An 18,209-nucleotide genomic window follows, 5' to 3' on the forward strand; every position below is an offset into this window, starting at 1 on the left:
TTTTAGTAGAAGATATATCTTGGTCCTTTAAAGCATAATCTCATAAATACTTTAAGACATAATCTCTAGAATAGCAATTTTGCACTTCCGTATCTTCTGCATATGATAAGCTATACGTTACATTAAACTGTTAAGTTAACGGTGTTTATGTGCAATAAAACAATTGATGAATGATTTTTAAATTAAACATACCATATGTACGTCGCTGTATTTAAACGATCACAAAGAGCTTAGGGGTTCCAGTTTTTAACGTTTCGACAAGTGATTGGCATCGCGCGTAATAAAAATTTAGAAGTTGTTACATAATTCATCAGCGCTAAAATGACCTTTGAATATAGCAAATCTATAGTACATATACCAGATTTTCTAGATCTGCATTTTGCTGAAGATGTAGTGGAAGGTGCTTTAAGGGAAACGGATGTGAAAATTTTAAAAGTTTTCTTCGAAATGGGCAGTGCGCCTGGTGAAAATTTCTGCAGCTTGGTCTATCGTATGAAAATTACCTATGAATTAATTTCGTCAAAGAAACGTGGTGAATTATCTGCATTTGTTAAATGTCTGCCGGCCATAGAGGGAGTTGATTTCTTGGACGGCCTTCGTGTATTTAGTAAAGAAAAGGCAACATTCGAAGAGATATTGCCAAGACTATCAGTTTTTCTTAAACCTGGCGAACGGTTCAGTGGGCGGTATGTGGAGCTTTTTTTTTATTTAGATACATAATAAATATTTATTTAACTTTATAGAATTTATCACAGCATTAAGAGACCATTAAATGTTCTAGCGTTTGAAGATCTTAATGTGAGCGGATATCGAAATGCGTCACGTGAACTTGGTTTAGACGAAGCGCATTCACGACTGGTGATGAAACGTATTGCGCAATTTCATGCCATTTCAATGCATCTCTCTAAGAGGCTGACCAGGGTAAGAAATTGAGTTTTGAAAAAGCTAGGATAGTACATAATCTGTTACATAAATATGTGCACTAAAATAAAAATCAAAGACGTTTTGGCCTAATCTTTCAAACAGTAATACCTGTTGCCACTTTTGTCCATTAGGACCAAAAAATTTCCCTTTGAACCCGATTTAGTCCGCTGGGGGTCAATTCCCTAACTGTGAAAAACTAAAAAATGTACACTCATTGAAAACTCATTTGCACACACAATTTACACTTTAAATTTTCATGCGATTCTGTAAATTATTGTGTACATTGTTTTGCTGAATGAGCGCTGAATGTAAAAGTCTTATGTCAGTGAGAAAATATTCATCAAACGTCATGAAAACAAAAAAGTCATTCTGCAACAGTGCGTATGAGTTTTGAATGTCAGAATCATAGTGTACAAGTACAAGTGTGTTGACTTATCTGTCAAGCATTCTGACAGGCACTGGCTGGATTCGGAATGACAGCGAATTCAAAATGGATACCATTACCGAATGCGCCGAATGATTGAAAAATTGAAAAAGTCGATACGATTGGTAGTCAAAAATGTTGTCGTTGAGACCAAAAATGCGACTCTAGACCTGAAATTTCCATCAGGTGAGCGAGGCTGTTTGTAGTTTTGACGTTTATCGCTTAGTGAACACACTTGTATAGGTACACTATGGTTTTTATCAGTGATTTTTTTTGTTCACAGTTTTGCTTTACAGAATCAGAATTTCAAAGTTTACACAATTTCTTGTGTACACTTTAAAACTCACAGTTAGCGAATAGGGCCCCTGTGGTCCTTATTTTAAATGTTGGTCCTTTTTAGGCAGTAACCACAATTTTGGCACTTTTCTTCCATTCTCACTAAGGTAGCAATTCACAGCACTGTCCACAATTTTGACAAACTTTCTTTCGTGGAATACTCACCACAAAAACTGTTCAGTCAATGAAATGCAACAGAACAATGACGTTCATTGTAAATTTTACCAAGTAGCGCAACTAACAGCTGATCGGTGAAAATTCGCACATTCACACGCACAGTTCTCGACTCAGTTTCAAAAAAAACTTTAGATTATTTAATTCAAATTTTAAAGTGAGATATTCCTTACAAATTTATGTATACAGAATATATATGGCGTGTTTGTTGTTATTAAAACAATAGTTTTATTTATATTAAAACTTTTATCATTTTTTTTTTAACTTTGAAAAATCTCCGAACACCAATCCCTCATTATATGACATTCGATTGCCTAGTCCACTGCCTTCCACTCTATTCGCAACATAACCTCTACTTAAGCTGCCAAACAATATAGTAAACAATGATGACGTTTACATTTTCAGATGCCATTTGTTTGTTTCCATTTCATTTTGACATTTTGTCATACAAATTGACATTTATTGATTATGATGCCAGATTGTATGCGCTAAGTGGAGTATAATCGTGGGTAAGTTGCCAAGTTTACGCCAAGTCAAATCAAGTCTATCCTAAGTATCAGTAATGGGCCCTTTAGGATGCCAAAATGAATAACAGCCAAACCAATGGAGCAATTCATTTGAAATTTTACAGTGTGGTTGCAGATACCTAAATCTGATTTGAGAATAAAAATGAGCGTGATCCTCATATAAGGTGAAATTTCACATAATCATATTTTCTACTTTAAAAGCATTTTCCAGTGCCAATATAAATGAAAATTGTTTAGATTTCTTAACTTGAGCTTATGGGCTTTTGATTAATAATTAAAATTTTTTTTTCAAAGTCAAACACAACATAGGTACACATATTTGTGAAAACTGAATCGAAATACGTACTTATAAATAAAAAGTGATATTTTAACTGGTATAAAGTTAGTCGGAGCCAATATCGTCGACATGCTCTGGTTCAGATAATAAGCTAATAGCTTCACTCGTTAATGCTCGCCGCTTTGGTCTAGAGGTTTTCCGTAAACTGTTTATGAACGGGTCTTACGATATCAGCAATCTGTGCAGCAAATCCAAGTTACTACAAATTCTTGACTTTTTTGTGGTGAAAAGTTCACGATAGTTTCGTCCATCTTTGTTTCTGGACTCTTGAGCTTCCGAAAGTTGACCAATAGGAAGAATAGCAGACACGATTATACATTTTCAATGAAACAGAAGTTTATGGACGCTCACTGGCATATTGTACCAAGCATACTCCGATAAATATAGTACCCTTGTCTCTGTCACATAGTGGTCAAAAGCTTCAGAATTTATTTGAAACCCACATCCTATGCATGAAAGTATTGTATGAAACCTTTTCAAAAGATTGATGTTTATGCCGGCTATGTCTGATGTTATTTCAGGATCTCCAAAGTATCTTCTGCATTGTTGCCATCATTTGTGTTGCCGGTTTTTTGCTTTGGCATATCAATACCAACTTCTTTCCTGAATATATTTTGGATATGTTCTTTCTTCTTTTTCATCTTTTCCTTATTTTCTTCGCCCCGCACACACCAGGTCTTCATTTCAATTCGATAAGCAATGTGTATAGCATACATTCCATGCATCGTATCCAAGAATGTAAAGGGGAAATTCGGAAAGCAAGCATGCTTTTGTCAACATTTCGCTCTGACAGGGCTCGCATATTATTCATATCTTTTGGAGAAGCCTCACATATGTAGCACTTTTGCGATGATGTATATGCCGGCAGAGCGTTGCAAACTTTGCCATCAATCATGCGCAACACAAACGTTGATTTCACCAGTAAGTTTAGGTTATCTGTTTGAATTCTTGTAAGACGAAGACTGGAAATTTGGTCTTTGACAGATTGCACCTTCTTTGAAATGACATCTCGTGTTTCTTTTGTAAAAACAAATTTTATCGGGCCGCAGTATCTCGTGGAAAATGGAGCAGGATTACTTCAAACTATAACCTTTCGTTTATAACCATTGTATACATTTGAAGGAGTACTAGTGAAATGAACAACATACTAGTTCCGATTTGTTTTCTTCCAAAAATTGTTGTTTGTAACAGCTATGCTCAGCTCCATCACATCTCCATTTCATAATTGCATTTAGTTCTTTAACCTCAGTAATAGAAAGCAATACCTCTTCTTGTGCAAGACACAATCTTCGTAAGCTGTGATCAATTAGGGATTGCAATTCAATTTCAGCATAGGTTTCCGTTACGGTTATTTTTTCAGGATTATTTTAAACAGTTATATGAAGGATATATTTTTCTGTTAACTTCTGAAGTGTGCTGTCGGATCAGGGAGTATTCATATGTTGAAAGATTTGAGCCAACTATCATTGCAATTGCTTGATCCGGTGACAAACTTTTTTTATTGTCTTCCGATAGTCGGGACTTTTTGATTGCAGTGCCTCTTGATGGTGATACCGTGGGCAACTCCTCAATTGTTCTTGCAAAGTTTCTTTTCCCTGATGATCGTAATTACAATTCCGCTGCAATTAACTGTTGATCATTGTCGACATTGTTCATTACTTCCTTAGCTTTTCGTTTTTTTGCGCGCATAGATGACCCGGCTTAGGAATATCACGAGAAGTGCATGGCTCAACATCAAGATTTTCAGATCAGATTTTCTTATAACCATTCAGAGTTTTTCTCAATAAATGTACTTGTAGATCGAAACATGCCCATCTCTTACGAATATTATAAGTTTGCTTGATGATGTATTTTTTTATTTTTGAATGATCCACATATCTTGCAATTATACTCAAAATATGGTTTATCATGGCTTTGTACGTTTCTCCATCTTTGTTTTTTAGCCAAACTTCCAAGAGTGCATTTCGTGAAAGAGCCATAACTAGTTGATGATATAGGAAAATTTGGTACAGTGCAGTTGGTTTTACTTCAATGCAGTCCGTCTTTGGTATAATTCATTTTTAGCTTTGTTCTCTATTTATAAAGTCTTAGCCCAAGCTTTTTATTATATCACATTATAAGAAACTGGGTTTTTACGGGAAAATAATACCTGCTAATACTTAACAAAAATATACTTACCCATTTCTTTGTTTTAAAGATCTACCTAAGATCTCAAACTCCGAGCGAGCTTTAGGTAGGCGTTTATGTGATGTATACATACATCTGTATATTCCCGAAGCACCCAATTGCTTAGAAGTATTACCCATAATAGACGACCCTCAGGTAGGCGTGCATACATAACATAAGTTGATGGGATAAATGCACAACTCGTTAACTATGAGAAAACTCATATGACAAACAATGAAGGCTATTCAGTGCACAAGTTTCCTTTTTCTGGGTTTTTACCATTTCAGGTATAACATTGTCTGTTTTTGGGATCTAGCATTGTAGACTTGAATAGAAGACATTCCATTGTTAGGTCACTGTGCTTCATACGTGAGCGAGGGCATTGAGACCTTAAGTTGGCAATTCCCATTAATGTGTATGTATTCGTTCAATGGAATTGGGCGGTATCAGGCAAGTTTTATTCTATTGAAAACGAAAAATTTTCTAAGCTTTTAGTGGCTGTATAAAACAAAAAACAAAAATTTTAAACAATGCCTACTTGGGTGAAACCAGGCATGCTTAACCAACGAAACGATATCATTTCGTTACGATAATCAACGTTAATAAACGAAACGAAGTCATTTCGTTTCGTTTATTAACGTTAAGATCGTCAAATTAACGAAATGATTTCGTTTCGTTTTCTGCCATATCAAAACGAAATCAAATCGTTTATGTTGATTATTAATTTCAAACTATGCTGGCAAAGCTGATTGATGGCGGAGTCATTAAAGGTGAAAGCATTATCCAAGCTGATTGCAACTTTTCTCATGAATTTTGACAGTACGAACATTTCTCAGAGTATTTTTGACATTACCACCAACGAATTACACAAACAAATTACATAGAGTTTGTGTGTGTATGTGCGCTCGTTGTTGCCACCTTACGGCTTCACCATGGCTATAGCATTGCCAGCACAATTCAAACATAAAGTATCACGTTTCTGTTAACGTTTTTAACGCTAACGAAAGCTTTTCGTTTCGGTTAAAAACGAGAGACAATTTATCTTGATAATTTCTTTATCGATAATATTTCGAAGTGTTTCAACGGAAATGGTGGAAATTTTTTGATAAACGATTAGCTTAACGTTAAGGTGCATCCCTGGGTGAAACTTACCAATGCTGTTATGTTAAATAAAATAGTTTGAAGTCAAAACAGTTATCGCAAAATCCACCATGTGGCCACAAAGTTGGTCAAAAATTTTGGACTGTGAAATGATTTTTACACTTTTTTCAACTATCCAAGTTTCATAATGCTTATCATGGTGAACGTGGGTTTTTTACTTTGCTGTGTATACAGTTGGTTATTAATCTGTTGCATGTGAAAACATTTTTGAGATTGGAGAACATTGTTTTTTGGACTTTTGGCATCCTAAAAGTGATACAAGTTACACTGTGCGTCCAGTTAAATGAATTGAAAACTAATTTAAAGCATATAACAAATTTGTTTTACATATTGGGTTCCGATCGATTTGGAAACTTTTTTGTGTATTTTTAAGCTCGTTCGATCTAAATGGGTTGAGTGTTTTACTTTATGAGAACTTGCCACTCACTTAATTTTTGTTCAAGCTACCGAGAGATATTGAGGGCTTGTGAAGGAATATTTCAACCAGTGCACGGAATTTTAAAAAGAGAATGTTGGTAGACGAAAAATTAAAATAGTGGTAGAAGTTGGTAGATTTTGTTCCCAAAAAAACAATAGCTACGCTTTATATTTGTACAAAACAATTCATATTTTATTTTAAAACAAATAAAGCACATTTCACGGAAATAACACTTTAAAAAACATGTAAACAAGACAAAAAAAAAAATGAATGTAAATTTGTATATATATAGCTTATGCCTATATGATACTTGCTTTTTTTCTGTATTTTGAGCTTGAAATACTGAGGAAAATTTACCGATACGTCTTATTACAACAACAATTTTCCAATGTACCAGTATTTTTCTGCCACACTGGCATGTTATCGTTTACTTAAAACTTTTTTATTTTCGTTCAAAATTATTCATTAATAACTGATGAAAATAGCGCAGGAAAATATTTGCGAGTAGATGACTACTACTTTCTTTCATAAAAAAATGTATTTCTTGTATTGAATTTGTGCAAAAATTTTTCACAATAAAAACCAAATTTTCGACAAAAAAAAATTGTCAGAAAAAAACATATGGCATATGGTTCTTATTAAATACAAGGAACAAAAGCATCTTCTACAAATTAAAATTCTTTATAAAATCTTATTAATTCAATTGGAGGCTGAAATAAAGTCCGTCCGACACAATACTCTTTTACTTATTAATATTTGATTAGAAATGCTTGAAATTTTTAATCCATTACGCTTGGAAGTTTTTATGTCGTTCATTATAGAGAACGACCTTTCTGCGGCTGCACTACTGTGAGGTAATATTGCTAACGAACACATTTATTCACTCAAATTTTCACACAAATTTTCTTCTAGAAGACTCTTTTCAGTTCCCAATTTAATCCATCCTTTAAGAATATCGTCGGAAAATATTTTTTCTATTTTTTCCTTATCATATAACATCAATGATCGCCATTCGTTGTTAAGAATTTCCATGAAAGTCTTGTGAAATGGAAAATCTTTAAGTAAGGGAACAATCGTTGTCATTTGACTAGATTGAATATTTTTTTGCATCAAAATATTCCAAAAGGTGTAATTTTTCGTCTTTGAAATTGAATGGTTTCTTAATTTCCATACAAAGGCAAATGTTGGTAGATTTTTTGGCTTTGGTGGTAGAAGTGGTAGAAAATGAAAATGGGCTAAAACGTTGGTAGATGTACCAATAAAGTGGTAAAGTCCGTACACTGATTTCAACGTTCCAAACAAACGGCAACACTTTCAAAATTGCTTGTAAAGAAATTTTGAGTAAAAATTTTTAAAGCGTTACTACTCTTTGGGCATACAATATTTAAATCTTTCTATCACAGCTCAAAGCAACTCAATGAGTTCAAGAAATTGCAGTACTATTGTGGTGTTGAGCCAACAAGCAAAATACTTGAAAACTAAGTATCTTGGCGCAAAAAATATTTTAACAGGAAGTAAGGCAAAAATAGTTCTCGAAACTATAACTTTATGATTGTGAGTGCGATAAAATTTTTTTTATTTTTTCACCTTTTGAAGCAAATACAAAAGAGATTTGAAGAGAGAACTGGTTTGTATAAACTATTTCCGTAGGTACAAGCAGAACCACATAAACTTCAATAACAACAGTGTTAATTTATTTCTCGTACCTAATTAAATGTAGTCTAATCTGAGGCCTGGGGCTAGATTCAGTAGACGTGTGTTTTCCATAACTCGTTCTTACTGAGTCTTGGGTCTGAGTTTCAACGCGTTTGAAAAATAATTACACTTGCAAAGTCTAAAAGCACTCATAGCCAAAGTACATATCAAGTTCTTCTTCTTATGCTTTGCTTGCAACAAAAATTGGAAGTTGACTACTTTGTCATGTCAGATGGCGCTAGTGCTGCGATATTTATAGCTCTCCATGCAAAGCCACGCAGCCTACTCCTCTTTTATTTAATTGCAATCAACAATATAATGCTGGAACTAAGAGTTTTGTTCGCAAAAACAAGGACCACAACTTTTGGTCTTACAGCAAAGTCTTCTATTCGGTATGTTAGGTAAAATTTTATATAGGAAACCATGGAAACATTCTTTTATTGTTAGGGAATAATTAACCCTACAATATCTTATCCACCAACTGCCTGACAGGATGTTCAAGATGGTTACTTTTTAGCGTTTTGGCAGTGTTTTGACAAGATGTTTAATATGGGAGTGAGACCAGTCATAGTCATAGTCAATTAAAAATCAGGTGATCGGTTATATTTGTAATTTTGACGTCTATACAGAAGTTATATTTTACAATGAATATGATGGATAAGACAAGTTTGATAACTTCTGTATAGACGTCAAAATTACAAATATAACCGATCGCCTGATTTTTAATTGACTATGACTATGACTGGTCTCACTCCCATATTAAACATCTTGTCAAAACACTGCCAAAACGCTAAAAAGTAACCATCTTGAACATCCTGTCAGGCAGTTGATGGATAAGATATTGTAGGGTTAATTATTCCCTAACAATAAAAGAATGCATTGATTTCTTATAAAATACTGCATTTAATCAATACAAATTAAAACTTCTTCTTTGTGTAAATTCTACAGATCACCAACTAACTTTCCGATAACTAAAGAAAATCGAGTACATATAAAATTCAACTTAACGTACCAAATAGATTGAAAAGGAATCGATAATACCTACAGTACACCCCCCTAAACTTTTAGTTTTTACAAAGGTTTACTGTATGTATGAACATTGAAAAATAAAAATGTTTAATGCCCCTATTACGGTATACAACTCAACTTAGTTGGGTTGTAATTAAAACAACTCAACTTTCAGACAACTCAGCTCCTGTTTGGTATTACGAATTACAACTTATTTCAGTTGAAGTTGAATTGGTGCTGCTAACCTAGGAAAGTGATGATTTGACAGATAAATGAACAGCTGATCAATTTGTGGCGGAAATTTAAGCATTCGCAAAAATGATTTTGTTATTTCCAGATATGATATGAAATCTATTTTATAATCGAAAATGTTGGCGATTGACATGTCGCGAATACGGAAAACATTCATTCCAATCCCTTGGAACTACCTAGCACCAAGTGAGAAAATGTTTAATTGGCATATGATGAGCTTCAAATGAAGTTATTTTGGAGATTTGAAAGGATGTATTTTGCTCATTACTAAACAAAATTAAGGACCATTTCCGCAAACGCTTTCGAGGGAAGGCTGTACCACTATTTTAAAATTATGCGCCACACTCAGACTCCTTGGTGATTCCAGCTATCAAAAATGCTGTGGAAATGATTTTGGTGTTGGACTGGTTTTAGATATTATTGAGGAGCATATTTGTGCGAAGTGGATTAAAACCCAAAGGTCAAAACTTGTATTTTACTCTAAAACAGGATTCCCAGGAGTAGTGACTAGTATTAATGGGGCTCACGTTCGAATAATTTCACCTATATTGGCTGCATCCGAACTGCCGCCAGCCTCGTCCAACTTCGGAATGCCGCTCCATAAAGTCAAAAAGTTATTCAATGTAATCATTCGTTTAAACGTTGTTTTTTCTCTAAAGGTGTACAAAATGGTTGATTATTGTTTGATTAAAAACGTTTAACTACCGGCTTTAAATTTTTTGTTTTTTTTTTTGTAACTTTTTATGAGCCCGTTCACCATCCAACTCTTATCAAAGGTGGTATCAAAATACGCGTTTCGGTCTCCGTTTTTAGGATTCGAAAGCGGAAATTAAAAATTTTATTTCTGTCTAAAAATATTTACAAAAACCCACGAAATGGCCCGAGGGTCCGAAATATGAGGCCCGATCCACAGTAAAAATAACGCTGGGTGGGTTCAACGCCTTTCTGCATTAGTGTGTACAAAAAATCTGGCAAAATACAATTACATTAAAATTTGAACCGAAATGATATGACAGAAATTAAATTTTTAATTTTTGTTTTCGGATTCTTAAATCGGAGCTCAAAACGTGTCCTTTGATACCAACTTTGAAAATTTTTGTTAAAAATTGGGTGGTGAGCCGTCTTCTAAAACCTAAATTTTTTTCAAAACAACTACAAAATTGTATGAGACAACTGCTAGTAATCAGTTGTAAGATTTTGACGTCTTTGACAACTACACCAACACAAGGTTGTAAACGGCAATGCCACAAAAAGTTGTTAGACTAGACAACTCAACCGACATTTTTTGACAGGTTGAGTTGTAATCTGTAATACCAATTTGCGAAATTTCAACCCAACCAGATTTGAGTTGTAAACGGCAATAGGAGCATAAGTTTTCATCAAATAGAAAAATATTTGACAGAATTAATATTAATTTTACAAAAATTTAAAGATTTTTTCTTTGCAGTAGGATTATTACCCTGTGACTGGTTGGTTGATTGTTGCTTTGCATAGCTTGGTCCTCAAGTAAGACATTGGAATTGTTGGGTTTGGCATAGCAATGGTCCTTGCGAACGACGTATGGATTGTGAGGTTGCACAACTGGTTGAAAAGCAGAATGATTTTGTTCCGCTAACATCGGTGATAAATCTTGCTCAAAACTACCTGGTGCTGGCTCGGTATGTGTTTGCGTAGCTGGATTAGAAAAGGTTTCGTTTGGTTCAACTTGCTCCAAATGAGCAGGTTTGAGTCGCTCAATTGAAACGTTCACAGATTTGCCATTCTGATAAATTTGATAAATACGGCCAGAAGGTCGAGCAATAACTGCAATAGGCCCTTCGTATGGTCTTTCAAGAGAGCATGCGTTCTCATTGCGAAGAAAAACATGAGTGCATGACGTCAAATCCTTGAAACAAAATGGTTTACGTTTGTAGTTATGCGCTGTTGTAACCGGGTTAAGCTCACGCATATGTTTTGTAAGTTCACCGAGAAACGTCTGCAAATTAGGCGCGATGTTATGATTGAAAAATTCTCCGGGAGCCCGTAGTGTCATGCCATATAGATATTCGGCTGGAAATGCGTTTAGCCCTTCTCGTATACAAGTTCGAAGACCCAGAAGTACCGTTGGAAGAGTTTCGACCCAATTGAACCTTGATTCATGACACATTATTGCCGATTTTAAGGAGCGGTGCCAACGCCCAATGAGACCATTAGACGCGGGGTGATAAGCTGTAGTTCTAATACGTTGGTACCCAAAATAATAAATAAATTTGAGCAGTGCAGTGAACAAAGCTGACTCGAACTGCGAACTCTGATCTGTTGTAATTAATTTCGGGGAGCCGAATATGCACACGCAGCCCAGAATGCTCTAGCGATGGTGTCTGCGCTTTGATCTTTTGTGAGTATCGCTTCTGGCCACCTGGAAAAACGATCAATTAAAGTTACACAAGACCTGTATCCCTGACTGAGCGGAAGGAGTCCAACAATATCGATGTGCACGTGGTCGAAACGGCCGTCTGGCGCCTGAATTACGTTCGGTATGCTTTGTACATATCGGCTCACTTTGGATTGTTGACAGTCTGTGCAACTACGAGCCCAACCAGCAATATCGTGTTTCATATTTGGCCAGAAAAATCGCTGTTGGATAATACGTAGCGTAGCCTTACCACTAGGATGTGACAAACGATGGAAACTATTAAATATTTGGTGCCGTAAAGGTTCTGGAAGGAAAGGACGTCCAATTTCCGTAGCAGTTTCGTAGCAGTGTTTTCGGCACCCCAATACATTTTGGTAAATTTGCATTAAGTAGTCGATTTAAGAAGCTCCTCTAACTCCTTATCGGATTGTTGTAACTGTAACAGCTCAGCAATATCGAAATTGGGTGGCATATGGAATGCGTCCACCCGCGAAAGTGCGTCCGATACAACATTATCAGCTCCGGCGACATGGCATATATTTGTTGAAAACAGCAATATATATTCCAGTTGACGTTGTTGACGAGGAGATGTTTTGTCGATGCGTTGTTTGAACGCATATACTAAAGGTTTGTGGTCAGTGAGAATCGCAAAATTACATCCTTCAAGGTAATGCCGAAAATATTTTATGCATTCGCAAATTGCAGCAAGCTCACGATCATAGGTGCTGTACCTTGATTGAGCTGGAGAGAACTTTCTGGAAATGAAAGTGGCTCCCACGTAGAAACTTTCGTTTGTTGTTCGACGACCTCCCCCCGCTGTGTCAAAGGCGTCTTTGATTAGGCGAAGTTTTGCATCTGCCGACGGATGCAACAGAAGTGTCGACCTAGATAAATCGGCCTTACACTATTCAAAGGCAGATTCTGCCTCGGTTGTCCAAACTATAGGCGTTCGATCGTTCTTTTTCGAACCAGACAAGTACTTGTTGAGCGGGGCTTGCACTATAGCTGCTTTCGGAAGTGAGCGGTGGTAAAAATTAATCATTCCTAGGAATTGCCTTAACTCTACTACTGTCTTAGGTTTTGGAAAATTTTACACTGCCTGAACCTCCTCAGGTAGAGACGCGATATCCCCACTGGAAACGCTATAATCTAAAAATTTTACCTCTTTGGCTCCAAAAAATACATTTGTCCACATTGATTTTCAAATTATTGTCTTGCAGAAGTTGGAACACTGTCGTCAAGTGTTGTTTATGCTCTTCAGCTGAAGATGATTCAATTAACAAATCATCGATGTATGTTTTAACAAAAGGTAATCTACCACGGAGACCAAATGGCATGACCAGACTTTCAAAATGGTCAAAGGGTGTTATAAGCGCAGTTTTGGGTACATCTTCTTCAGCTACTGGAATCTGCTGATAAGCTCGCACGAGGTCCAGTGTTGAAAATATGGTTTTCCCATTTAGACTACTTGTGAAGTCCTGAGCATGGGGTATTGAGTATCTGTCAGGTACAGTGACATCGTCCGTAATCACCGCACACCCTCCAATCTCCAGATTTCTTTTTAACCAAATGTATCGGGCTAGCCCATGGGCTTTTGGGGGTTCGGATCCAACCCAGCTGGTTGAAATACAGGAGCAACCTTAGTCGGAATGAAATGCTCGACTTTACACTTGATAGGTGCGTGATTTTGCGATATACTAGTGATTCCGGAAAATCCTTTCAAAATTTTAATAAACTCGTTCTTACTGTCGTTGATTGTAGAAAATTTTAATCGCTCTGTATGGCTAGTGAAACTTCTTGACGTTAGCTTAGTCGTCTTGTCAATGAAAATTTGGCCTTTAAAATCAATGATTAAGTTGTAGTGCGAAAGGAGATCGGCACCTATAATTACAAAGGGTACAGCGGCGATACAAAATGCCCACTCGATTGGCCGACGAAGTCCGAGATCGAGAACAAGACCCTTGTCACCGTACGTAGGAATTTTAGTATTATTAGCTACATAAAGTTTGAAATTGCTTTGAGTTCTGCTGACTGAGTATGAAGCTGGAAGAAGAGAAAGTTCAGCGCCGGTATCTATAAGAAACGTTGAGCCGGACCGTTTGTCAGTTACTATCAGATGGTTTTGTAGCTATCCACCAAGTGCCGCCTGAACGCGTGATGGTTTCTTTAGTTTTCCGATTTAACTTCCTCAGCCACTAGACATGGATTGATATACTTTTTTGCTTTGCTGCCAAACTTGTTGTGAAAGAAACAGATTGATGGGTTATGTCTTCGTGAAGTAGCAGTATCGCTTCCTTGCTTATTATCACTGCTCTTACTGCGGGCTCTTGAACTTTTACGACAGCTTTGAATGGATTTGACTGCAGCAGCAAGTTCCTCAACTTTGATGGTTAAAGCCGATACATCTTCAACCAATTTGTTTAATGTATTCGGTGATGACGAACGGTGGCCTTTTCTTATTTCAAAAACGTTCGATGGGGTTTGATTTTCCATAATTTTGTCGGCTATTAATGCCAAACTGTCGATGTCTTCAGATGAGCTAATAGCGAGAATGGCTCGTACGGAATCTTGCAGGTGTTCTAAAAAAATAGATTTTAAGACCTTGTTGTTGCAACTGCCAGAAGCAGCATTTCTTAAAATCATTAAAAATTGTGTAGGCTTTCGATTTCCCAACATTTGACCCTTGAAAAGTTTGCGTAGTTTCGTTTCCTCGGAGCTATAAAAAGCTTGAATGATTCTTTCACGTAGCACCGAGTACTTGGTTTTTCCATCAGGTATGGTTTCTTTATTTACACTAGTTGCATGTAGTTGACTTCAGGTGGAGCAAAACCAAAAACATAATGAAATTTTGTATTTTTGCTTCTGATATTGTTGACGTGAAAAATTGATTCCAATTTCTCGAACCAAGTTTCTGGGTCATCTGGGAAATATTCGGGTAACTTATGCAATCGTACAACCATATGTTCTGCGCCGCTTGTATTTGATGCGGAATTGTTTCCTGCGTTGGAAGTTTCATCTGCAGCATTGAGTTGTGGCATGATGATTTATTGTAAATTTTTTATAAATTGATACTTATTTTACTACTACGGCGTGTGCCGAAAGCTCTGGAACGTTCCAAAATTTGCCTTGTGTACAATGCTATTTGCGTGATTGCGGACTCTTCTGCCAACTTTTAGAATTTGCGTGCTTACCAATTGTAGAAGTCACCAATTGTAGGGATCACGTCGGGGTCACCAATAGTAGGGTTAATTATTCCCTAACAATGAAAGAATGCATTGATTTCTTATAAAATACTATTTTTAATCAATACAAATTAAAACTTCTTCCTTTCACAAATTCTAGAGATCACCAACTAACTTTCCGATAACTAAAGAAAATCTAGTACAGATAAAAAAGGAATCGATAATATCTACAATATCAACCTTGTTTTATCCGCAATGTACGACACTTGTGAATTATCGAATCGTTTGTACACAAATGAAATAAGACCAAAATGTGCTCCTTTTTTTGAGATTTGGTCTACGTTTTTTATAAACTTTGGTCCAAAATGAAAACATGGGTACCATGCCTTGAATACCACGTGATTCGAAGTCGATAAAGCAGTGACCAATAACGGTATTCGCAATTTTTTGAGAATATGGTTTTTTTTTTTTTTCAAAAACAAAGTATAGGGAAAATGCTTATATTTAACCCTCTATCGAACAAGGTCACCGTTTCAGTTATCCAACTAAAAATTGTTTTAGGTGGTCCGCTTTATAAATTTTTTCCTCATTGTGAAACACCATCCGTTCAGTGTCCTCTATCTCGAAAACGATCGAACGTATAAAGAACCTTTCAGACAAAAGTTGTAGAGAATTTTATCTTCTGTTATATTGATAATAAATACAAATGGCGTAAACGCGAAGGAAACGATATATTCGCGAAAAATGTCAAAAAAGTCGATTTTTATAAGCTTTTACCTTAGTTTTTGACACACGGACACGTTACAATATGTAGGTTTTGAGACAAGTTGGAGGATGTCAAAATAAAAGTTTATACAAAAATCAGCTGGGTATCTCGAACTCTGAGATTCCTACCTTATTTCATTTAAAATAACTGGACTAATATCTTCATCGTCAGCGAAGTCAACTGCTTACAATTGCGATTAAGGCTAACTATCACTACGCCCCATACAGCCTGATTCTTTTTCTCAACTGAACGGCCATCATCAATGAATTGGTGCTTAATAGTCTAGCCGATTTTCGCAAGCGTAGCAAATTCAATCAGTCATACCTGTATACCGACAAATTACGCCAATTGAGAACACCAAGGGAGATCAAATCTTCCACCACCTGTCCCACCAAAATTGGGCGGAGGCATCGCTTTCTTTACATAATAGGGCTGTGTTTCATTCGCACAACTGCACCTAGAACCTTGCAGCTTTATAGAAAGATCAGCCGATTTTATAATCTCAAAACGAACCCAAGAACGCGTTTCTGTATTTGAAAGAACGCTGATTGGCTACTTTCTTTAAAGTACTAACGTTTGCTTTTGCATCATTTTTATCTATAAGTATTTTTTAATTATTTTGTTTCATTTCTAGGATTCATCCATAATGAAGCTGTATACTTACGGACTTATATCCACAAAATCTGTCAAACCTGATGGCTTTCTATTTAATTATTTTGCTGGCAGTGCTGCTGCTCTGCTGAAAATAGTTTCAAATTGGCCCGAATACTCAACTATTTCCAAAAAACTGAGTCGATATATTGGAAATTTGGGTAACAATTTAGAGCGCTCAAATGCGTCTCGTCCCGATGACCTTTTCAGTGTACTAAATCATGGTGATCTTTGGGTCAATAATATACTCTTTAAATATGATGACAAAGGTCAGGTGCAAGATTGTACCTTTATCGATTATCAAATGACAGTATGGGGCAGTTCAGGGCTCGATTTGAACTATTTCCTTTATAGCAGCGTACAATTGGATGTATTGAAAAGTAAACGTGAAGAATTGCTAAGAGAATATTACAGCAACTTTCGAGCGAAACTTGCTGAACTACATTACACGCCGTTGCCCACCTTTCAACAAGTCTTAGATGAATTTCATCGTCGTGCCGGTTATGGTTTCTTTGCTAATTTCGGTATCTACCCGATGGTGTTACAGGACAAAACAAAGTATGCAGACAGTAGTTTGGATAATTTAGTTGATAAGGAATTCGCAAAGAAGAAGTTGGAGCAAGTATTTTCATCCAAAAAATTAGTGGACACCCTACGTTACACATTAAAGGAATTTGACAAAATGGGTATATGGGATTAAAGATTTAAGATTTAGGTTAAATATAAGCTACAACTCCTTAAAAACACCACTCATTAAAGTAGACATAATATTTTAAAATAAACTAAATCCTTATATATTTATTTCAGACATCCAAAATAATAATTATTTGTTTTCCGAGTTTCAAAAAAATCACAAAAACTTCAAAGACTATACAAAATATGAGCCGTTACGGGACGTCTGGCAAATGTGAATCGTCGACATTATTTTCTAAAAGTAATATGCAGAAAATAATAGATTGGGATAGCAACTAAGTATGGAGTGATAATAAAATAAAATATTACTATTTTTTCCGAAGTGATTCCCAAATTACCCAGGCAGGATCCCGACGGAGTCCTCAAAATCATTCCGAAATTACCCCTAATGAACCCAGGGGTACGCCGAAAAAGCCTCCGAAATTGCCTCCTAACGAAACCGAAAAGATCAAAGATCCCCAAATGACCTTGCGAAGAACCCGAAAGTCACAAAAACTATCCTGGTATGACCCCTAAGTGATACTCAAATGACCCTGGGAGTGTCTGAATTTACCCCGAAATAACCCTAGAAAATCATCGAAAATGACCCAGGGAAGATTCCAATTGAGTTCCCAAAATTAGCCTCAAATTAGTTTTGGAGGACTGCGAAGAAGTCACCAAAATCATAGTGAAATGACCGCCAAATAACCCTGGGAGGACCCTGGGTAAACGCAGGATCGAGTGGGAAGAGAATCGCGCTGTCTCTTGCATGGCGACCCGTTGCCACACACTACTGCGTACAGACTATATATGGGGTATTCCATCCCATTTCGACCAATTTTGAACCCGACCCCTTTAGAATTGGCTGACAGTTTTTCTTCTTTTTCTAGCTTACGAAAGACGTTTTTCAGAATTTTTTCAAATTTTTTCATCCAACTCAAAAAATACAAAAAAATTTTTAAAGTTTTTTTTTAATTTTTCAGTTTTTCGAGATTTTTCGAATTTCGCCATTTTTTTTTTTCTCATAAAAAACTTCTATCAATTCTGCAATCATCCCCACTAATCCCGGAGTGGGCCGATTTTTTTTTATATTTTTTTTATTTAATTGAAAAAAAAAATTT

At 36.0% G+C, this 18,209-nt stretch overlaps 1 protein-coding gene across 1 annotated transcript; it reads left to right on the forward strand.

Annotated features, from left to right (window-relative positions):
• The first annotated feature begins 238 nt into the window (after nt 1-238).
• Nucleotides 239-17,239, forward strand: LOC137250362 (uncharacterized). The gene is made up of 3 exons (XM_067783005.1): nt 239-686; nt 744-921; nt 16,400-17,239. Exons 1-3 carry the CDS (start codon nt 322-324, stop codon nt 17,114-17,116), a joined length of 1,260 nt encoding a protein of 419 aa, XP_067639106.1. The 5' UTR covers nt 239-321; the 3' UTR covers nt 17,117-17,239.
• Nucleotides 17,240-18,209: the final 970 nt, after the last annotated feature.

This window comes from Eurosta solidaginis, chromosome 4 (genome assembly GCF_040869045.1).
Source record: "Eurosta solidaginis isolate ZX-2024a chromosome 4, ASM4086904v1, whole genome shotgun sequence".
Taxonomy (NCBI): domain Eukaryota; kingdom Metazoa; phylum Arthropoda; class Insecta; order Diptera; family Tephritidae; genus Eurosta; species Eurosta solidaginis.

Excerpts from the sequence above, each read along its gene's own strand:
- LOC137250362 (XM_067783005.1), top strand. The coding sequence starts at position 322 with ATGACCTTTGAATATAGCAAATCTATAGTACATATACCAGATTTTCTA. Across the intron at positions 687-743 it reads GGCGAACGGTTCAGTGGGCG|AATTTATCACAGCATTAAGA; the intron begins GTATGTGGAGCT and ends TTAACTTTATAG. Across the intron at positions 922-16,399 it reads TCTCTAAGAGGCTGACCAGG|GATTCATCCATAATGAAGCT; the intron begins GTAAGAAATTGA and ends TTTCATTTCTAG.